The sequence below is a fragment of the Papio anubis genome, chromosome 11 (assembly GCF_008728515.1).
Source record: "Papio anubis isolate 15944 chromosome 11, Panubis1.0, whole genome shotgun sequence".
Taxonomy (NCBI): domain Eukaryota; kingdom Metazoa; phylum Chordata; class Mammalia; order Primates; family Cercopithecidae; genus Papio; species Papio anubis.
The window spans coordinates 85,182,568-85,205,761 of NC_044986.1; the positions used below are offsets into that span (position 1 = coordinate 85,182,568).

At 45.7% G+C, this 23,194-nt stretch overlaps 1 protein-coding gene across 14 annotated transcripts in view; it reads right to left on the bottom strand.

Annotated features, from left to right (window-relative positions):
• ARHGAP22 (Rho GTPase activating protein 22) overlaps positions 1–23,194 on the bottom strand; it is a 209,503-nt gene that overhangs the window by 32,680 nt on the left and 153,629 nt on the right. For 7 of the 14 annotated variants that reach the window (XM_021943273.2, XM_009214414.4, XM_003903636.5 and 4 more), the window contains one exon: positions 521–697. The exons of 2 other annotated variants lie outside the window; for them this stretch is intronic. In XM_021943273.2, the coding sequence (XP_021798965.2) occupies positions 521–697 (177 nt within the window). Of the gene's footprint in view, positions 1–520; positions 698–16,166; positions 22,800–23,194 lie in introns of those variants that run through there. 5 more of the 14 variants (XR_002524276.2, XM_021943270.2, XM_003903635.5 and 2 more) reach the window with 3 other exon arrangements.

The following is a 23,194-nucleotide window of genomic DNA, read 5'->3' on the forward strand; positions in this document are numbered from 1 at the left end:
TCACTACCTCGGAGCCCCAGCCTTCCTGGCATGGCTCGTGTTCCCATAGCTCGTCCCTACCTTGGGGCGCTTGCACATGTCCATGTCTCTGCCGGAATGCTCTCCCCCAGCATGCCCCTGGCTCCCCGTCGCTGCATTAAGTCTGCTGGGCCACTCCACCTAGCCACACCCCCGCCGTCCTCTCACTGAGCTTCACTGGCTTTGTGGCATGTCTCACCCCTGGATACCACAAGACACATGTCCTTGTCTACCATCCCTCCTGCAGAGAATGGAGATGAGGTAGGGTGGAGGTGTGGCCTATCCTCATGAATTCCTCACCACTGGAATAGAATCCAGTACATTTAGACGTCTAATACACAGTTTTCAATAAAGGAGGAAGTGAGTACATGGCAGTCGTTGGGTGACTCCCGAGGGCTGGCAGTGGAAGGGCCAGCTTGCTGTGAGAAGCACAGGATGTAGCCAGCAAGTCCCCAGTGAGCGGGGTCTTTGGGGGCTCAGGACAGGCAGGGGGCATGATTACCTGGAGGCAAGGGTTCTAGAGGGTGGGCATGCGATCTACGGGCAGTACCTCCGCCCAGCGGGGCCCAGATGACCCGGCGGATGGCCTGCACCCAGTCCTCCATGTCACGCTGGGAGCTGGCCATGAGCAGGAGCGCCTCAGGGTTGGCCGGCACCTTCTCCCGCTCCCCGGCACCACCTGGAAGACAGGGAGACACAGGCTTATGGAGGGTCCCTGTGCAATGCCGGGTCCCTGCCCGCAGCCCACTCTCCATCCCCAGCACTAGTCAGCGTTACTCCCTGTGGGATACTCTCAAAGTCCTTCCAGCAACAGCTGAGCTTTGCTTTTATCTCACAGTCCATCCCTTTCACACCTCACACCTCTTTATTTGGAGCCCTGTCCCATTTTCTCTTTTTTCCCTTAGTCTCACTTTGTTATTTTCCCATGCCAAAATAGAAATAATTTAAAGCACCCCAGGACACTATTAGAAAAAAAAAAAGCATGCAGATGTTAGGCCAGCTCAGAGACTTTCAGTGCCCCAGGGTGGCCTCACTTTATGCTCTGTTTCAAATCAATTTTGCCCACTCTAAGAACACAGCTGAACGTCACTATGTGCTTTTAACTTTGGCCCGGAGATTAGGGCCTCCCTTCCCCACCATGAAGACAAGAGTCTCTGTATATATGAAGGTCACAGAGGCTGGATGTTAAACCAGGATGCAGCACAGCGCCCCAGATTACTCCACCACACCCATCTCACGGCTAGACAGTGGATCGGTACCTAAAGGCAGAAGGATGGGAAAACTCAAGACAGTTGCTTGGGAACTGACTTTCCCCTCTGGTTTTCAAGTTTTCATGTGTAAGTGAATTGATCTTTGGGAAATATAAAAAAACTATTTATACTGGACTTTACAGGTAATTTTAGGGTTTTCAAGAACGAGTTTGTCTTTATACACCCTACCTGCGACATCCCAGGACTATCTGCTGGTAGGGTGTGAGATCCACAGACCTGTGTTCCCAGGGGGTGGGTGGGCCCAAGCCATGCTTTGCTGGAGCCCGTGACCCAGGGATGGAGAGCAGATAGGACCAGCGCTTACTGAGCAGCTAGTAAGTGCCTGTGACCCTTCTGGCAAGCACAGCTGCCACACACATGCCCTCCCGGGGTTCTTTAACCTCCACAGTGACTCCGTGAGGAAGGTACTATTTCCAACCACATTTTACAGATGAGAAAACTGAAGCACAGAGGAATTAAGTAACCTGTTGAATGCACACAGCGAATGAGTGGCACAGCCAGAGATTCAAGTCCCGGCTCTGGGCTCTCAGCCATCCCACGTTCCCTCCCGCCATCTCTCCGCCAAGAACTGGGGAAACCAAGTAGGCTGCTCTGAGGGCTGAGGCAGAGGGCGGGGCTGTGTCCTGGCTGAGGGCACCACAGTGGGCCTGTGGGGAGGCAGGGGGAAAGGCCGTGGGGCCCAATGCTCAGGAGGGTGAGGAGCAGCCAGGGCTCTGCGATGCCCTCTGGAGCCCTTCACTACACAGGCAAGCCCTGCTCGCCAGGGCTCAGACAGCCGCTGGACAGCAGAGCTGTGGAGGTGGGTAGGAAGGGAGCTGGAGGCTGAGACAGCGGAGCCCAACCCCAGAGGCTGCTCGGTTGGCTGCTGTGGTCACTCACAAGAGTGTGGGCACTGCCACCTACCGAGGTTGCCACTTGGAAGCAGCTCTGCCTTGGGGACAGCAGTGCTGCACAGCATTTGCGCTACGAAGGCTGGAATGGCTGAGTGTGCGAGATGGGGAGGGGAAGCCAGATGCCACCAGGAAGCTTTTCTATGTGAGCATTTCTAGAAAAATATCTCAAGATGACTTGGAAAGAAAAAAGAAAGAAAAAGAAAAGAAACCTGGAGATCCACAGCTCCAGGAATTTGTGGTCACTTGGTTTGTCCTAAATATTCACTTCTGTACCTAATCTTGACTCATTTGAAAATTATTTTCCCTGCAGAGGGCCATCCAAGTCATACAAGCGTCAGGCCCCACAAAACTTGGATCTGCCCTGCCCAGAGGCTGGCAGATACCCTCATGCCCAGCTGTGCCCTGTCCTGGGTCCTGCCCCAAGGTGCTCTCAGCCCAACTTTTTAAGTATTTGTGTATATTTTTATATATGCATAACTGTTAAGGAAATGGCCACACACTGTTTTACAAAGGGACTGCTCCATTTTACTTTCCCGCCAGCTGTGTATGACAGTTCTGGGACCCCCACATCCACACCAACACTTGGTATGCTCGGTCTTTTTACTTTTAGCCATCCGAGTAGGTGTGCAGGTGTTTGAATTTGCATTTCCCAAATGACTGATGATGTTAGACATCTTTTATGTATTCAGTTGCTAACTGTGTGTCGTCTTCGGTGAAATATCTATTCAAATCTTTTGCCCATTTTAAAAATAGGTTATTTATTTTCCATTATTGGTGCTGAGAGTTCTTGACATATTCTGGATATAAGGTCTTTACCAGATATTTGCTTTGCAAATATTTCTCCCAGTCCATGTCTGTCTCTTTTTTCATTCCATTAACAGTGTATTTTCAAGAGCAGAAGTTTTTAATTTTGCAAAGTCCAATTAATCATTTTTTTCTTTTATTGAGTGTGCTTCTGGTATTGTATCTAAGAAATCTTTACTTCACCTAAGGCCATAAAAGTTTTCTTCTAGGTTTTCTTTCAAAAGTTTCACAGCTTTAGGATTTACATGTAGGTCTATGAGTCACTTTTTGTATATGGCAGAAGGTGTAATTGAAGTTCATTCTTCTGCATATGCACGTTCCAGCCCCACTTGGTGAAAAGTCTATCCTTTCTCTACGGACACCAATGAACCTCCATGTGCAATTGTGCTATCTGCAAATAGAGACAGTTTTACTTCTTCCTTTCCAACTGGGAATCATTTCTTTCTTCTTCTAATGACACTGACCAGAGCCTCAAATATCATATTGAATAGAAGTGGTGAGAGCAGACATTCTTGCTTGTTCCTGTATCTTATGGCCAAAGCATTTGGCTTTTCACTGTTAAGTCTATCTGCGTCGGCTTTTTGAAGATGTCCTTAATCAGGTTGAGAAAGTTCTATTTCTAATTTGCTGAGAGGTTTTTTTTTATTGGTACATAATATTTGTACATATTTATGGAATACATGTAATATTTTCTTACATGCATAGAGTGTGTAATAATCAACTCTAGGAATCTGGGGTGTCCATCACTTCAGGTGTTTATTACTCCTATGTGTTGGGAACATTTCAAGTCCTCTCTTCTAGTTATTTTGAAATATGTAATACATTGTTGTTAACTATTGTCACTCTACCCTGCTATGGAACATTAAAATTTATTCTATTTAACTCCATGTTTGTACCCATTAACCAACCTCTCTTCATCCCCCCTCTCCACTTGACCCTTCTCAGGCTCTAGTAAACATCATTCTACTCTCTGCCTCCATGAGACAAACTTCTTTTCAGCTCCTACATATAAGTGAGAACATGCAATATTTGTTTTTCTGTGCCTAGCTTATTTCACTTAATATGCTGGTTCCATCCATTGCTGCAAATGACATTATTTCATTCCTTTTCTATGGCCGAATAGTATAACATTGTGTATATATACCACAGTTTCTTTATCCATTCATCCACTGATGGACACGTAGGTTGATTCCATATCTTTGCTATTGTGCATAGTGCTGCAATGAACATTGGGGTACATTAACCTATTTATGCCTAGTGTTCCATTATTGGAATGCTAAGCTTGTGGGAGTTATGCATATCCTACTGCTCAAGGTCACTGCCAAGGTCTGATTTTTCCCAAAAAAATTTGCAACCTCCAGCATAAATGGGTTAATTCCTTTGATATACTGATTTCCTTTCCTTTGGATAAATACCAGTAGTGGAATTGCTGGATCACATGGTGGTTTTACTTTTAGGTTTTTTGAGAAATCTCCATACTGTTTTCCATAATGACTGTGTTAATTCACATTCCCACCAACAATGTATAAGAGTTTTCTTTTTTCAGTATCCTCTCCAGTGTCTATTATTTTTTGTGTTTTTATAATAGGCATTCAAACTGGGGTAAGATGATATCTCATTGTGGTTTTGTCTTGCATTTCTCTGCATTTTTTCTTATACCTCTTCACCATTTGTATGTCTTCTTTTGTGAAATGTCTATAGTATCCTTTGCCTACTTTTTAATGGGTTGTTTTGCCAGTTGAGTTCCTTGTATATTCTGGATATTCGTTTCTTGTCAGATGAACAGTTTGCAAATATTTTTCTCCCATTCAACGGGTTGTCTCTTCACTCTGTCGATTGTTTCCTTTGCTGTGCAGAAGCTTTTTAGTTTAATATAGTCCCATTTAGCTATTTTTGTTTTTGTTGCCTGTGCTTTAGGAGCCTTAGTCATAAAGTCTTTGACTAGACCAACATCCTGGAGTCTTTCCCTCTATGTTTTCTCCCAGTAGTTTCATACGTTCATGTTTTATGTGTAAGCCTTTAACACATTTGTAGTTGATTTCTGTACATGATGAGAGATGGGGTCTAGTCTCAGCCTTCTGCATATGGATATCCAGTTTTCCAGCACCACTTATTGAAGAGGGTGTCCTTTCCTCAGTGTATGTTGTTGGTGCCTGTGTTGAAAACTGGTTGGCTGCTGAGCCACGTTTTTATTGGGAATGGATGTTAGATTTTGTCAAATGTCTTTTCTGCATCTATTGTAATGACAATATAACTTTTTAGTGTGTTAATTGATGAATTACGCTAATAAATTTCCAAATGCTAAACCAATCTTGCATTCCTGGGAGAAATCCCGCTTGGTAATGATGTATTATCCCTTTTATATATTGTTGCTTTGATTTGCTAAAATTTTGTTAGAGGTATTTTATGTATTTTCATGAGGGATATCGACCTGCAGTTTCCTTTACTTACAATGTCTTGGTCTGGTTTTGGTGGCCTCACAGAATAAGCTATTAAATATTCCCTCATTTTCAAACCTAGAAGTTTGTAGATAATTGCTATTATTTCTTCCTTAAATATTTGATATAATTCACCACTGCAGCCCTCTAGGCCTGGAGCTTACTTTGTGGAAAGGTTTGTAATAACAAATACAATTTCTTTAATATGTACATCTATTTCTTCTTGAGTAAACTTTACTAGTTTGTGTCTTTCAAAGAATTTGTCAGTTTCATCTAAGTTATTGAATGAATTGGCATAAAGTCGTCCATAATGTTCCTTTATTATCCTTTTACTATCTGAAGAAGCTGTAGTGATATTACCATTGGTAATTTCTGTCTTTTTCCTTTTCTCCTTCAATCAGCTTTGCTGGAGGCTTACCAATTTTATTGATCTCAAAAAATCAGCCTTTTGCTTCATTGCCTTTGTTGTTTTTGTGGTTAGCAAACTTGTTTTTAAAGGAGTAGATGGCAAACATTTTAGGTTTTTAGGCCATACAGTCTCTGTCACAACTATTTTACTCTGCCACTATAGTGCAAATGCAGCCAAAGACAATATGTGAACGAAAGGTCATGACTGTATCTGTGTATAAACTTCATTTACAAAAACAAACAGGCAGGTTGCAGGTTGCCGACTTGGGTCATAGTTCATTGATTTCCACTGTGATCTTTATTTTTTTTTTCTTCTGCTTACCTTGGGTTTAATTTGGTCTTTTTCTAGTTTCTTACAGAGTTCAGTGCTATAATTGTCCCCTGAACTACTACATTAGAGGCAGCCCCCAGATTTTGATATGTTGTGTTTTCATTTTAATTCAGTTCAAAATACCTTCTAGTTTCCCTTTGGATTTCTTCTTTAATTTGTGAGTTATTTAGAATTGTGTTAGTTTCCAAATTTGGGGGGATTGTACCAGAATATGGTATATCTTGCTAAGTGTTCTGTGTGCACTGAGAAAAATTATTCTGCTGTGGTTGGGTGGAGTGTTCTATAAATGTCAATTTGGTCTAGTTGAAAGTTTTGTTCAAATCTTTAATATCCATACTGATTTTTCTGTCTACTTCTTCTATCAATTATTGAGAGAAGGCTATTCAAATCTCCAATTATAATTTTAGATTTGTCTATTTTCTCCTTGTATTTCTATCAGTTTTTGCTTCAGGTAGTTTGAAGCTGTTATTAGGAGCATAAATATTTAGGATGTTACATCCTCTTGATGAACTGACCTCTTTATCATTATGAAATGACCTTATTTATCCCTAGTCATATTTTTTACTCTGGTCTGAAATCCTTGATATAATATAGCCATCCAGTTTTCTTTTGATTAGTGTCAGTATGATGTTATCTTTTTCCATCCTTTTAACTTATTTGTGTCTTTACATTTTAAGTGCATTTTTTATCAGGCATATAGTTGGGTCTTGCTTTTTATCCAATCTGATAAGCTTTATTTATAATGTGATTATTGAGAAGCTTAGATTTAAGTCTGGCTTCTGTTTTCTATCTGTCCTTTTTCTCTTGTCTTCTTTTGGATGGAGTTTTTGTTTTTTGTTTTTAATGATTTCATTCTATCTCCTTTGTTGGCTTATTAGTAAAAATCTCACTCTCTTTCTCTTCATGATATAGGAATTTCTTTAGGGTTTATGGTATACATCTTAACTTATCACAGTCTACATTAAGTGATATTATACCCCTTCATGTATAATATAAAGATCTTACAAGATTATACTTCCATGTCTTCTTTCCTGACCTTTTTTGCCATGGTTGTCTTACCTTTTACTGGTATACTTTGTTATACATCCCATAATATATTGCTATTGTTATGATTATTATTATTATTATTATTTTGAGACAGGGTCTTGCTCTGTCACCCAGGCTGGAGTGGAGTGGTGCGATCTCGGCTCACTGCAACCTCCTCCGCCTCTTGGGTTCAAGCGATTCTCCTGTCTCAGCTTCTTGAGTAGCTGGGATTACAGGCATGCACCACCACGCCAGGCTAATTTTTGTACTTTTAGTAGAGACGGGGTTTCACCACATTGACCAGGCTGGTCTCGAACTCCTGACCTCAGATGATCCACCCACTTTGGCCTCCCATGTTAGTTTTACTTTAAAACTTAACATCTTTTGAAAATATTTAAATTATAAGAGAAAAACATATATTTATCCATGTAGTTACCACAGTGCTTTTCATTTTGTTGTGCAGATTCAGATTCCCATATGGTATTATTTTACTGCTGCCTGGAGGTCTTCCTCTAACATTTCTTCGAATATGCAGCTATTGGGTGATGAATTCTTTCAGCTGTTGAGTGTGGGAATCATTAATTCATCTTCATTTTTGAAAGATATTCTCACTGGATAAAGTCTTCAAGGTTGGAAATGTTTTTCTTTCACAACTTTTAAGATGTTGCTCTACTTGCATTGTTTCTCATGAGAATTTTGCCATCATCCTCATTTTTTGATGTTTTGTGTCTTTTTACTGCTTCACTAGTTATGGGTAATTTGATTATGATGTGCCTCCGTGCAATTTTATTCAGGTTTCCTATACTTGGAACTCACTGAACTTCTTAGATTTGTGAACTTACAGTTTTCATAACATTTGGAATATTTTGGCCATTGGTACTTCAAATACGTGTTTCCATCCCCTGTCCCTGCTTAAGATTCCAGTTACATGGATATCACACAACTTGAGGTTATCCCACAGCTCACTGATGCTCTGTTTTTGTTAAATTATTTTTTTCTCTGTGTGTTTTATTTTTATATAGTGTAGTAGCAGAATAACAGCCCCCAAAGACATCCACATCCCTGTCCCTGGAACCTGTGATTAGGTTAGGTTACACAGCAAAGGATTAAGGTTGCAAATGGAATTAAAGTTGTTAATCAGCTGGCTTTAAACTGGGAAAATTATCTTAGATTATCCAAGTGAGCCCAAGGCAATCATAAGGGTATTGAAAAGTGGAGGGGAAGACAGAAGACGAGTGTAAGAGAGAGATGTGACTACAGCAGAAGTGATAAAATGTGAGAAGAACCTGATCCATCATTTTTGGTCTTGAAGGTGGAGGAAGGAAGCCAGGAGCTGATGAATGCAGGCAACCTCTAGAAACTGGAAAGCTCAAGAAAAATGGATTCACCCTCAGAACCTCCATAAAGGAATTCAGGCCTACTGACACCTTGATTTAAGCCCAGTGAAACCTGTGTCAGACTTCTGACCCACAGAACCATAAGGTAAATTTGCATTGTTTAAGCCACTAAGTTTGTGGTAACATGTCACAGGCCAGGCACCAGGCACAGGGGCTCATGCCAGTAATCCCAGCACTTTGGGAGGCTGAGGTGGGAGGATTGCTTGAGCCCCAGTTCAAGACCAGCCTGGGCAACATGGCAAGACCCCAACTCTATGAAAAATAATTTTAAAAAATTAGCCAGGCATGGCATGATCAAGCCTGCGCTTCCAGCTACTAAGGAGTCTGAGCCCAGGAGTTCCAATCTGCAATTAGCTATAATTATGCACTGCACTCCAGCCTGGGCCACAGAGCAAGATCCTGTCTCAATAAACAAATAAATAGTAAACAATGTGTCACAACAGCAATAGAAAACTAATACAGCTAGTTGCTATTGCTATGTCTTCACAAATCTTTTCATGTTAGTGTGTCTAATCTGCCATTAACCCCACCCAATATTAGTTTTCATTTCATACATAATAGGTTTGATCTCTAGAAGTTTAATTTAGGTCTTTTTTTTTTTTTTTTAAAGTTTCATGTGTCTACCTTTTGATCACATAGAATAGTTAGAAAAATTGTTTTAATGTCTTTGCTAATTCTAAAATCTGTGTCATTTCTGGGTTTGTCTCAATTGATTGCTTTTTATTTTTCTCATTATAGGCTACATTTTCCTGCTCCTTTGCATTCCTGATATTTCTAATTAGTTGCCAGACACTGTGATTTTTATTTATTTTTTTGTATTTCTTTTTTAAATTTTTTATTATATTTTAAGTTCTAGGGTACATGTGCACAACATGCAGGTTTGTTACATATGTATACATGTGCCATGTTGGTGTGCTGCACTCATTAACTCGTCATTTACATTAGGTACATCTCCTAAGGCTATCCCTCCCCGTCCCCCTACGCCACAACAGGCCCCAGTGTGTGATATTCCCCTTCCTGTGTCCAAGTGTTCTCATTGTTCAATTTCCACCTATGAATGAGAACATTCAGTGTTTGGTTTTCTGTTCTTGTGATAGTTTGCTGAGAATAATGGTTTCCAGCTGCATCCATGTCCCTACAAAGGACATGAACTCATCCTTTTTTATGGCTGCATAGTATTCCATGGTGTATATGTGCCACATTTTCTTAATCCAGTCTGTCACTGATGGACATTTGGGTTGGTTCCAACTCTTTGCTATTGTGAATAGTGTCGCAATAAACATACGTGTGCATGTGTCTTTATACCAGCATGATTTATAATCCTTTGGGTATATACCCAGTAATGGGATGGCTGGGTCAAATGGTATTTCTAGTTCTAGAACCTTGAGGAATCGCCACACTGTCTTCCACAATGGTTGAACTAGTTTACAGTCCCACCAACAGTGTAAAAGTGTTCCTATTTCTCCACATCCTCTCCAGCACCTGTTGTTTCCTGACTTTTTAATGATCGCCATTCTAACTGGTGTGAAATGGTATCTCATTGTGGTTTTGATTTGCATTTCTCTGATGGTGAGTGATGATGAGCATTTTTTCATGTGTCTGTTGGCTGCATAAATGTCTTCTTTTGAGAAGTGTCTGTTCATACACTTCACCCACTTTTTGATGGGGTTGTTTTTTTCTTGTAAATTTGTTTGAGTTCTTTGTAGGTTCTGGATATTAGCCCTTTGTCAGATGAGTAGATTGCAAAAATGTTCTCCCCTTCTGTAGGTTGCCTGTTCACTCTGATAGCAGTTTCTTTTGCTGTGCAGAAGCTCTTTAGTTTAATTAGATCCCATTTGTCAATTTTGGCTTTGTTGCCATTGCTTTTGGTGTTTTAGACATGAAGTTCTTGCCCATGCCTATGTCCTGAATGGTATTGCCTAGGTTTTCTTCTAGGGTTTTTATGGTTTTAGGTCTGAAATTTAAGTCTCTAATCCATCTTGAATTAATTTTTGTATAAGGTGTAAGGAAGGGATCCAGTTTCAGCTTTCTACATAAGGCTAGCCAGTTTTCCCAGCACCATTTATTAAATAGGGAATCCTTTCCCCATTTCTTGTTTTTGTCAGGTTTGTCAAAGATAAGATGGCTGTAGATGTGTGGTATTATTTCTGAGGACTCTGTTCTGTTCCATTGGTCTATATCTCTGTTTTGGTACCAGTACCATGCTGTTTTGGTTACTGTAGCCTTGTAGTATAGTTTGAAGTCAGGTAGTGTGATGCCTCCAGCTTCGTTCTTTTGACTTATGATTGACTTGGCAATGCAGGCTCTTTTTTGAACTTTAAAGTAGTTTTTTCCAATTCTGTGAAGAAAGTCATTGGTGGCTTAATGGGGATGGCATTGAATCTATAAATTACCTTGGGCAGTATGGCCATTTTTACGATATTGATTCTTCCTATCCATGAGCATAGAAAAACTGTTTTAATGTCTTTGCTAATTCTAAAATCTGTGTCATTTCTGGGTTTGTCTCAATTGATTGCTTTTTATTTTTCTCCTCATTATGGGCTACATTTTCCTGCCTCTTTGCATTCCTGATATTTCTAATTAGTTGCCAGATACTGTGATTTTTAAATGGGTGGGTGATGAATGTTTCTGTATTTCCGTAAATATTCTTCAGTCTTTTTCTGGTATGAACTTAGATTCTTGGAAAGAGTTTGATCCTTACAGATTTTGCCTCTAAGATTTGTTAGGTGGATCCAGAGTGCTCAGTACAGAGCTAATTATTCCCCACTACTGAGGGAAAACCCTTCTGTGTATTCTGTCCTACGCCCCACAAGCCGCTAGGTTTTGTGGTCTTGCAGGCGGGAACAGGTGCCATGTTTTGCCTGGTATTAATGTGGGCACTGTTGCCTCTGATCCTTTCTGGTAGTTCTTTGCTCAACCTGGGGTAGTTTTCCTCACGTGCATATGGTGATGAGTGCACGGCTCAGTTCTCAAGGCATTTTCCTCTCTGTGCAGCTCTTTCCTCCTCAGCAGCTACCCTGCAGGATCTAGATGTTTTGATCTCTCTGGACTTTTAGCTCTGTCTCTTCAACTCATGGAGTCCAATGGGCTCCACCTGTGTCTCCCCTTCCTGCATACAGCCTGCAAACTTTCTCCAGGCGGTCAGCTGGGGCACATGTAGGGAATCACCTTGTTTCCCATTTCTTGGGGGTCACAGTCCTTCCCTAACGTCCAGTATCTTAAAAGCATTGTTTCAAATATTTTGTCCTTTTCTTTTCTTTCTTTCTTTTTTTTTTGGTTGTTTCAGGAGGGAGGGTAAATAGGTCCCTGGTACTTTATCTTGTCCAGAAGTGAAAAACCTATTACCATGCCTAAGGGCCTACTCTATATGATAAACACCCTGCAAGGCGCTTAACAGGCACAGTCCCAGGCAGTCTTCATAGATGCCCTAGGAAGGAGCATTGATGACCCCATTTGACAGGTGGAAAAACTGAGGCTCAGAGAAGTTAAGCACTTTGCTCATGAACTGGCAAGTGGAGGTTCTGGGATTCAAACAGGTTTGTTCGCCCATAAACTCATTCTGTTTTCTTAATATAAAATCTCCCTTATGGCAATGAAGGGGAGTGTGAGGAAGATGAAATGGGGGATTACAACAAACTTCGGGACTTTCTACAGTGTTCCATGGTTTATACTGACCTTCTTCTCTGTAACTTAGGAAACATTAATATTAGCTTTACTTAAATGAATAAGAATTACACTGGCAAATATTTCAGGAATAAATTCATTATGAAAGATGAAGGTCTATTATCACAGTTCCTGGTTTTTCCCTTTAACTGTCTGTGTGGCCACTGTTTCTACCCCATCCCATTACACATGGCAGACTTTTGAAGCTCTCTCTCTTTTTTTTTTTTTTTTTTTTTGGGACAGAGTCTTGCACTGTAGCCCAGGCTGGAGTGCATTGGCACGATCCTGGCTCACTGCAAGCTCCGCCTCCCAGGTTCACACCATTCTCCTGCCTCAGCCACCCAAGTAACTGGGACTACAGGCGCCCGCCACCACGCCCGGCTAATTTTTTGTCTTTTTAGTAGAGATGGGGTTTTACCATGTTAGCCAGGATAGTCTGGATCTCCTGACCTCATGATCCACCCGCCTAGGCCTCCTAAAGTGCTGGGATTACAGGCCTAAGCCACTGCGCCCAGCGCTGAGGCTCTCTTAAACAGTGCTTAGGATCCAACTTCTATGGGTCAAACCTCAGCTCCCTCAATGTGGAGCACAGTGACTTAATTTCCCCAACTGTCAGAGTCATGCACCCGTAGGGGTATGAAACCAAAGGCACCCATCTCATCAGGAGAATGAAATGGGACAGCCCCTTAGCTTAGCCCCTGGGAGCTAGCAAGCACTCTCTAAGTGTTCCCTTTTATTATCATAATTAAATACAGGATAGAGGGGGACTTCTCGGCCTCAGCACTACTGACATGTTGGGTGAGATCATTTTTCATGGGGTGTGGGGGCCTGTCCTGTGCATAGCAGGATGGGCAGCAGCATCCCTGGCCTCTGCCCACTCCCTCCCTCCCAGGCTGTGACAGCCAACAGTGTCTCTACACATTGCCAAGTGCCCCTTGGGGGCCAAATGCCCCGGTTAAGAAACATTGATACAGAACAGCCAGATCTCTATAGTCTATGAATCTAAATGACTTACAATTCTATCGTCCTGTGACTTCCCACAGGCACAATGTGGCATGTCCAAAAATTCTAAGTGCCTCATCTATCAAACTAGCTCCTCCTGTGTTCCCACTTCGGTGGCCACAACTAGGTGCGGGAAGTTGGGAGTCCCCTGGAGTCTTCCTCTCCCTCACCTTTACACTGACCCCAGTCTCCCTGGTGGACCCATCTGTTCTCAGGCTTTAAATGCTGTCCTCGTGCTGATGACATCCAGATTCACTGCTCCCCTGACCCAGACCTGGGGGAAGTCCACCTCCCATCTGCCTACACCCTCTCCTTTTGGGTGAGGGCAACTCCATTTTCTGGTTACTCAAGTTGAAACCAGACACATCCTTGCTCCACTCTCTCTCACCTCTCCTATCCATTCCTCTCAGTAAATTCTATTAGCTTCTCCTTTAGAACATAGCTGCAATCTGGTCACTTCTCACTGCTCACCTGGTCTGGGCCACCATCACTCCTCATTTAGACTGCTGCACAGTCTCCAGGCTCCTTCCCTTACCCTGACAGTCTATTCTCAGTTGAGCAGCCACGGAGACCTAGTAGAGGCCTGAACCAGCTCCCCAACCCCTGTTCAACATCCCCCGGCAGGCCCATCTTGGCAAAGGCCTCACAGTGAGCCTGAAGGCCCCTGACCCCTACTCCTGTGACGTCATCTCTGGCTCCCCTTCCCTTTGCTTTTGCCAGTTCTCAAGCACACCCGGCATGCTCCTGCTTCATGGTTTTTGCACCTGCTGTTCCCTTGCTCCTGCTGTAGCCCAGAAAGCTGTCCTTCTAGCACTGACCCCCTTCAGGTCTTTCCTCAGATGTTACCTTCTTGGGGAAGGTAACATCTTCTTCTGACCACCCTATTTAAGCCTCACCACGCATCACCCACCACACCCCATGCTCCTTCCTGGCCTGAATTTTTCCATAGCACTGATTGCAGTCAATACACTCTGTATATATTTTATGTGTTTACATGACATGCTTATTCATAACGTTTCTCGTTGGCCCACCCCGACTCTGTCTGTTTTATAGACAACTCCAGCACAGCCAGCAGAGCCTGGCATGGAGAGGACATGCGCTGAGCCTGAGATGAATGGGAGGTTAGTGAGGGCGGCAGCGGCAGAACAAAGGAGACAGGCACACGTGAAAACCTTGCGAAAGGCGAGCGTGACACTTACAGATTGATGAGTGTGAGTAGTGTGAACACTTGTGGGATCCTGAGGGAAGCGATATCACTATTCTCATTTTAAAGAGAGGAAACTGAGCCCAGAAATGTTTAGAAACAGCCCAAGCTCTAACTATGAGCTGTGTGTGTGTATGTACCAGGAAACTATGACCCCAGGAAGTCTGGCTCCTATCCCAACCCCACTTTTCTCACTCCTTCTGCCCGTGGCTTGTTCAAGGGCACCAGCCCCAGGTGACCAGCCCTTTGTGATTCCAGCCAGGCCTTCTCCCCTCTGAGCTCCTGAACTTAAGGATTTCCTTTTGAGACCCAGGGAGAGGGGGAGGCTCCAAAATGCAGGGGTCCCAGGACAAGAACTGGCTTTCAACTTTTCCATATAAACATTTTCATAAGAAAAAGAAAAAAGAGTAACCGATATGTGTGAAAGCACTTTGTAAGCCGCTGTAACCCCTGGGACTTATTCCATGATGTTCAGGTGAAAAAGTTGTCATTCTGATGTAATTGATCAAATTTTATATCTGCCTTAACCCCTCTTTACCAAGGTTTATTGAAAAATATTTTTTAAATCACCATTTAAAAGTGGCAGCAGCAATGTATGATTTGTCACAGGGCCCACTGTCACTCTCCTGGCTGCCTAGAGTGTAGAAACCCTCGGAGGGCCCTAGCAGCTGGGTGTCGGGGTGAAGGCCCAGTGTCTAGATGCAGCCGTCTGGAACAGTGTGATTCTACAGAGATATAATGTGAGCTACATGTGCAACTTCAAATGTTTTAGCAGCTACACTAAAAAACTAAAAAGGAACAGCTGTATTTATCTTTAATATATATATAAAAATAAATTACTTTCCTTTGATTTTTGAGATGGAGTTTCACTCTTTTTGCCACAACTGGAGTGTAGTGGCACAATCTTGGCTCACTGCAACCTCCGCTTCCCAGGTTCAAGTGATTCTCCTGTCTCAGCCTCCCGAGTAGCTGGGATTATGGGTACCCACCACCACACCCAGCTAAATTTTGTATTTTTAGTAGAGATAGGGTTTCATCATGTTGACCAGGCTGGTCTCAAACTCCTGACCTCAGGTGATCCACGCACCTCGACTCCGAAAGTGCTGGGATTACAGGCCACCGCACTCAGCCAAAAATAAATTACTTTCAATGGCAAAAACAGCAATTACTTTTGCACCAACCTAATATTTTGTTTATTCCAATATATCTACAATAGTAGCATTCATTTCAACATGTCAATTAAAATTATTGAGATATTATACATATATTTGTACAAAGTCTTAAAAATCTTTAAGGCACTAACACATATTTAGCACTAACAGCATTATCTCAATTTGGACTAGCCACATTTCATATGCTTAGCAGCCACATGTGGCTGGTGGCTACAGTGAAGGAGAGTGTGGACTGGGGCTGGCGGTGTATGTTGCCTTTGGTGGGCCATTATTTTGCCAAGCACTCTCAGGCATCCTGAGACCTGCCTGTGTGTGTGGTGTCAGTCCTGGGCAATGAGCCAGCTGGACGCTCCTGCACAGGATCCCCAGTGTACCAGGCTGAACCTCCCTGCTGTCCTCCCAGTCTTCATTCATGTCTTTCAGTTCTCTTTACCTGGTTGCGGCCACCAAACACCACTTCCCTTTCAAGGGTTAATCGCCCTCCCCAGTCTCCTAGCCTGGTCCCCGCAGCCTCCCAGTGACTCCAGCTATCCACTTACCCCTGCGCAGACGCCCGCTGCTCTTCAGATGCCTGATGGGCCAGAAGGGCATGGTGTGGAGCAGTGGGGCCTGCAGTGGGAGGAACAGTGGCCAGATGCACCTGTTGGGGTGCAGAAAACCACCAGGTGCACGAGGCACTCCTCCACTGCGGGACTGTGGCCACTCGGCTGCCTGTGCGCTCTGCCTGTGGGCACCAGGCTGAGGCCTTTTGTCTCTCCTGGGGAACTTCTGCATTTACCAGTGCCCGAAGGCTGGGACTGTCTGGGGCGGGGCAAGGAGGACCTGCTGGGATCCCCGCCAGTGGGAGGTCAGTGTGGTTGTTCTGCATCCGCATCTGTGCCTGCTGCCCTGTGCGCTTGTCCTGCTGTGTTCTTGACTCCCTGGGGGTGGGGGAGTCCTATTTATCTGGCATGTGGGAACCCCAGCTCAGTGCCACCAGCTTTATGCCTCAGGGTTCTCCTCTCCAGGTGGACCCACTCAACAGGTAGTGGAGATTAATGAATGCATGGGAGAAGCCTGATATAAGTGCTTAGTTGCCACATGGTCTTGAGCTAGTTACTTAATCTTTCTGTTTCCATTTTCTCATCAGCAAAACAAGGCCAATAACTAAACCCACCTCCCGGGACTGTGGTAAAGATGAAATGAGACCAAGAAGCCAGGGGCTGGGCACAGCACCTGCACGTGGTACTTGGTAAGCGCCCCCGTACCCTCTAAGGTAGGCATGTGGTCTGTGTCAAAGACAGAGAAGCTGACGCTCCGCGAGCTTTCAGTGGCCCAGGGCCATCACGCTGGGAAATGGTACAGCCAGGATTTGAACTCAGCTGTTGTGGATTCTGTGCGCCAAGTCAGCTGCCACCCTTATGGTGCCTCCCTTGCCTCTGGGACAAAGGGAGCAGGAAGCAGCTCCCTCACTCAGCCTGGTCTCCTCTCCTCCAGCAATATTCACTCCTCCCGGGATGTGGTGTCAGGAGCCCATACTCAGGCAGCCCTGGAGGGCAGAGGCAGGCAATGGGCACCAAACTCTGCTCAGCAAGTACAGAGCAAGGGGCTGTGCCTGTGCCGAAGCCACCTGTTCATCTGCCCATCTCCCCAATTTCTCCATCCATCTGTCCACCTGTTCATCCGCCCATCTATCCATCTGCTCATTCGTCCATCCATCCATCCATCCATCCATCCATCCATCCATCCATCCATCTATCCATCCACCCATCTATCCACCTCTCCAACAAGAAGCAGCCTCTTAAGGGCAAATCACAACTGCTGGAAACCCTTCAGAGGGCCGACTGTTCTTGGAATAAAACCCAACTCCGATGTGACTGTGAATCTCCAGGTCCCTCGGACCACCTCTCCTCCCCCTGGCCCATGTCCTGCTGTCAGCCACTCCAGCACCCTCTCTCCCTCAAATTCACCTTTTTCCCACCATAAAGTTTGCATTCTCTCGGGTGCTCCAAATGCCCTCCCACTTCCTTGCATGGCTGACTCCCTCTTATTTTCCAGCCTCAGCTCAAATGTACATTACAGAATCCTTCCCTGGGTGACAGTCTTTGTCAAGGAGCTGCCCCCTCCCACCCAATTAGTCTTACATGGCTTTCTCTATAGGACTTATCCTGATTGGAAAGCAGCTTGTTCGTCTGCATACGTGTTTACTGCCTGTCTCTGTGAAAGGATTGTATGACTTATGAAGGAATGTATGACTGTTCTTCCTGGTGTCCCAGGGACTAGTCTAGTGTCTGGAAAAGGGTTGGGGTTCAGTGAATGGCAGCAGCCACTGGGAGGGGTGTGGAGGGCTCTGGGAGGTAACAGGCAATCTCTCTTAATTAAAATATCCAGCCTTGGTTGAGTGTTCACCATATTGCTGGGCACCATCCTAACAGCTTTGCATGTTTTATCTCGATGTCCCACAACCACCTGATATGGTATTACAATGATGATACCCAATTGACAGACGAGAACACAGAGGCTACAGAAGGTTGAATAATTCGTCCAAGGTCACATGACTAGTAAGGTGTATCTTCCCAACTGCCCCCGGTCACCCAAGGGAAATTAGTTGCCAACTGGTATCCTAAAGCACTGGCCCCTCACAGCCCACTGTTAATAGCTGAGGATCTGAATGCCCCAGGCAGTCTGGCGGCAGACTGGGTGTTCCTGGCTTCATCCCTTGGTAGGCAGCCTCCGCAATGGCCCCCAGTGGACCTGCCTCCTGGTAGTCAGACTCTTGTGTAATTACTCCTCGTGAAGGTGGGCTGGACCCAGTAACTTGCTTTTAATGAACAGAATGTGGCAAAAATTGACAGGATGTCACTTCTGAGATTAGGTCACAAAGAGACAGTGGCTTCCATCTCACATTCTCTCCCTTGTTCTCTGGCTTGCTGGCTGTGATGAGGCAGGCTGCCCTGTTGGGAGCTGCCCGAGGCGGGAGGCCCATGTGGTGAGAAACAGAGAAGTCTCTAGCAACAGCCAGCAAGGGACCGTGGTGGTCTGTCTAGCAGCCCTCAAGGGACTGTCCCTTACAAATAGCTGTGTGATTCAGCTTGAAGTGGATCTCCCGTCAGTCAAGTCTTCAGATGAGGCCACAGTTGCAGCTAACAACGGGATGAGCCTTTGAGAGCCCCCAAGCTACAGGATGCAGGCAAGCCACACCCAGATTCCCGACCCGCAGAGCTGTGAGATAATAAATGTTTCTGTTTTAAGCCACTAGGTTTGGGGAGTAATCTATGATGCAGCAAAGGTGATGTATGCAATCCCCATTTTGTCAAAACACAGCCTGAAGCACAACCATCCCCCTTGTGGTCTGCTGCCTTCAGAGACCTGGACAGTGGGGCTCTGGTGGTATGAGGATATACAATCCTCACATCTCTTCCTGTACCGATAATGATGGGGATGGTAAGAACATTAAATAACAACAGCAGCCTACTATGTGCCAGCCGTGTGCCACATACATGCAATCACATAGACTGTGACATTTTATCCTCTCCATAGCTTGTGAGATAAGTGTCATGATTCTCATTTTACAGATAAAGAAACTGAGGTCGGAGAGATGGACTTTGTTGCTCATAGTCACATAGGTAAGAACTGGAAGGGCAAGAATTCTCAGCCCAGAGCTGCTGCCTCCAGGGCTGCCTGTTCTGGCTGCTCTCTTCACCTTAGCTGCTGGGACCTCCTTCTCTAGGGTCTTACCTAATCCTTGTCTCCAGGTGCCTGCTGAACAATCGCCTGGTGCCTGCCAGAGTATCTGCAGGAAGACAGCCGGTCACACTAGATAAGGAAGTCTGTGCTGCTGTGTGCCGGTTGCTACTTGATGGAGTCCCCCTCCTAGTTCAGTGCAGTAATGGAGTGGGGCTGCATCCTGCCCTAAGGAGTTCACAAGCCTGGTTGTGGAGGTGCTGCGTAGTACACCCCTGGGGAGTGGAGGGCAGGAACCAAGGTGCCCCATCTGCCACTGGACTGGCTTTCTCAGGTCCTCAGAGTGAACTGGGTGCACTGGATTCCTTGGGGCTCTGTGCAGGGGGCCCAGGGCCCACTGCTCCATCCCCCAGGGCAGCACTGCAGTGGGCCCTGGGCACTGACTCTCCCAACTGCCCATGGCTGGTCAGGAGAAACTGCATGCTGCTGACCTCCTAGGGGGTTGACACCTCCCACCTGCCCTTGGGGAGTGATCATGGGACCTGGACAATCTGCTACCTGCACATACAGGGCTAGGGCCTCCCACGGAAAAATTATCAGAACGGCAAGACGTGCTTGCTCAGCTGCAAAAGCAAAGCCCACTCCTGAAGGAGAGCAGGATCCTGACCTTGTCTCCTCAGGGTAGGCCTCGGGCCACAGCTTTGTCTCCTTGGCATGGGTGAAAAGTAGGTGGGGTTCTCCAAGGCAGCTGGGCTTTCTGCTGCCAGTCTCCCTGTCGGCACCGCTCAGCCAGGGATAGGAGGAGGCCGACGACTCACTTCTGTTTCCAGAAAGTATTTTTATTGCCATAAATGCAGAGAGAAAAGGAGGCACAGAAGGCAGAGGGGAAGGAGGGAACAGGATGTTGAAGAGGGAGTGCTGGTGGTCAGCAGATGCTGTGTAAGGGGTCGGCTGTCTGAGGCCTCGCAATGTGCTGCAGTACAAGCTGAGCAAGCCGGGGAGGAAGGAGCCCCTCCAGGAAAACAGGTCTGGAAAGAAGAGGCAGGGCACTACTGGGGACACAGGAACAAAGCCAAGGAAACCTGGGGTCTCACCATCCACCTGCCCCTCCTGCCAGGTCCACCTTGACCACAATACCTCAGTCCCAGGTGCAGCTCCTGCCACTCACAGCAACTGCAAGGCCCAGGGGCTCAATAAATGGACCCCTCCCACTGTGCTCCATCCCCCAGGGCAGCACTGCAGTGGGCCCTGGGCCCTGACTCTGTTGTTGTCTGTCATGGGATAAGAGAAGGTGGCCATCCCGGGATCCTCCCAGTGGGGCTGAAGAGATGAAGGGCAGAATATCAGGAGGGGAGGCGATAGGCTGAGAGCAGCGGAAACTTCAGGTTTCCATGGTTCCTCTAGGGCTCCGCCTCTATCTATCCCTTAGAGTTGCTGTGTGTGCACTCCAGACAAAGAGGATGCAGTGCCTAGGGCCAGTCCCCACCTTTCATAAGGCTCCCTGCAGGTAACATCTACCTTGGCCTGTCATCACGAGCCCACACGCTGTATTTTCTGAGAAGGAAGATGGGATCCTGTGGTGAAAGGAGAAAGCTGGCCCGAGCAGGACAGGGCCCAGAAGAGTCCCCCATTACCCAGCCTCCCACCCCTGCAGGGACCACACCAGCCACACTGCATAGCTGCACCAGGGCACCTAGAAACCTGTTGAATCCCTCTTCTCCTTGGGATGCGCTGGCGAACAATGAAGGCCCCTGAACAAAAATGCACTGGGCACCTGTTGGTCCTCAGAGCCTCCAGGTGCTCCACATCATGGCCCTTCTGGCCCCTTTCCCAAGCCAGAAGTCAGTGAAGTGAAGTCCCCCACATGTACAGGAAGCCACCCCAACACCCCCCACCAGTCCCAGGACAAGGATTTAGAGCCCTCTGCATCCCCAAGCAGTGGCCCCGCTGCAGCCTCCCTCGACCTGGCCCCCTACCCTATCCTTTGTGGAGTTCTCATACCCGCTCTGCACACAATAGCACGTCTTGATGCGCTAGAGCCAAAAGTGCAATTCTAGCTGGCCTAAGAAGGGCAGCAGCCACAGAGTCCATACGCAGCATTTCAGAACCCAAAATGCCCAAACAAGCAGGCAATGACAAAAGCCAATCCAATACCAGAAGCAACATCATGACCAAAGCAGGGGAATGGGACACCAGGATACACAAAGGTGATGGAACGACGGGCAGCCATTGAGAGAGGCGCATACCTATCACTCATTAAAGAAGATCTGGAAAGAAATGAAAAACAGATCTATTTCACAGGCTGCCCTAAGACTAGAGATGCAGCCACTGAGGTCCAAGGGGAACTTCTTGGAGGGACATCTGAGAAAGGCTCCCTCCTGTCTAAGAAGGACTCCACCAAGAGACCCCTCTCCATGGAAGGGGCGTGTCCTGCCTGTTGGTCACTTGGTGGTCATCTTGCAGCCACTCTGGCCAGCGAGCAGAGCCAATAGATCAAGGGGGTGAAGGGGCAGGGGGAGGCCATGTCCTTGTTCGACGTTGCTGAGGCCCTGAGTCACTACCACGGGGCCGCCTACCTCTCCCTCTGGGTTTCTTGGTCTGTAAGAATAACATAGCTCCTTTGATTTTGGCAGGTTACATGGGCTTGCCTGTTTCCTGCAGCTGGAAGCAGGATGGTCCTGACAGCATGAGAGCCACAGGCTGCCCACGTAGCGGCACCACCTCCTCCCCAAGCTGCCAGGCATGGGCAGGCCTCCCTGTCCTGCTGGTGCACACTGGCGGCCTGCAGCCCAGCAGTCTAAGGGGAAATTGGAAAAGACACTTGACAAAACTGAACATCCATTTTGATAAATATTCTTCGTTAAATGAGAACAGGTGGATCTTCACCTGGATATACTCAAAGCCAACACTGCATTCAGTGGAGAGACAACGGCAGCATTCCCATCAAAGCCAGGAAAAATACAGGCACGTCCACTGAAGACCCCTGGTATAGAGCATCTCCCTGGAAGGGTTCACCAACCAGACAAGAGAAAGAATGGAAAGCTATGAAAGCTGGAGAAGAGGGTGAGCTGTTATTACTCCTCCTGTTAAATTATTTTTCAGGGTACTTGTTTATATATGTGGAAGTTCTAAGTCAATGAACTGAAAACCCATCATAATCAATAAAAGAATGCAGTAAATCAGCTGGGTGCAAAATTAATACATAAAAAGAACAACCTATTTGTAAATTAGGAGAAACAGAAATGCATGCTATGTATATAAGTAGGAAAATAGGGATGCCAGCAGCATAACAGAGATGCCAATTCTCTCTACCTTGGTCTATTAATTTAACACAATATGAATAGTATTTCTTTTTAAATGAGGTAAGTTGATTCTTAAGGTTCATAAGCAAAAATAGCAAGTGCACTTTTGAAAGAAAACATAGTGAACTCCGACCAGCCCAACCAATTATTAAAAGACAGTACAGAGGCTGGGCATGGTGGCTCACACCTGTAATCCTAATACTTTGAGAGGCCAAAGTTGGAAGATTGTTTGAGGCCAGGAGTTCCAGACCAGTCTGGGCAAAATAGCAAGACCCCACCTCTATAGAAAATAATAATTAAAAAATTAGCCAAGTGTGGTGGCGTACACCTATAATCCCAGCTATGCGGGAGGCTGAGGTAGGAGAGTAACTGGAGCTCAGCAGAGCAGGAAGCTGAAATGAGCTGTGAGCTGAACTCCAAACTGGGCGAGAAAGCAAGACTCTGTCTCAAAACAAAACAAAAACTGAGTAGAGCTACTCAGTAATTAAAACAGCATTGCACTGGGTGGCATGACCAGAGAAAGACTCACACACATATGGGAGTTTGGAATGTTTAAGGAACTCTTTCAAAGGGGTGAGGACAGGATGGATTCTCTAATACAT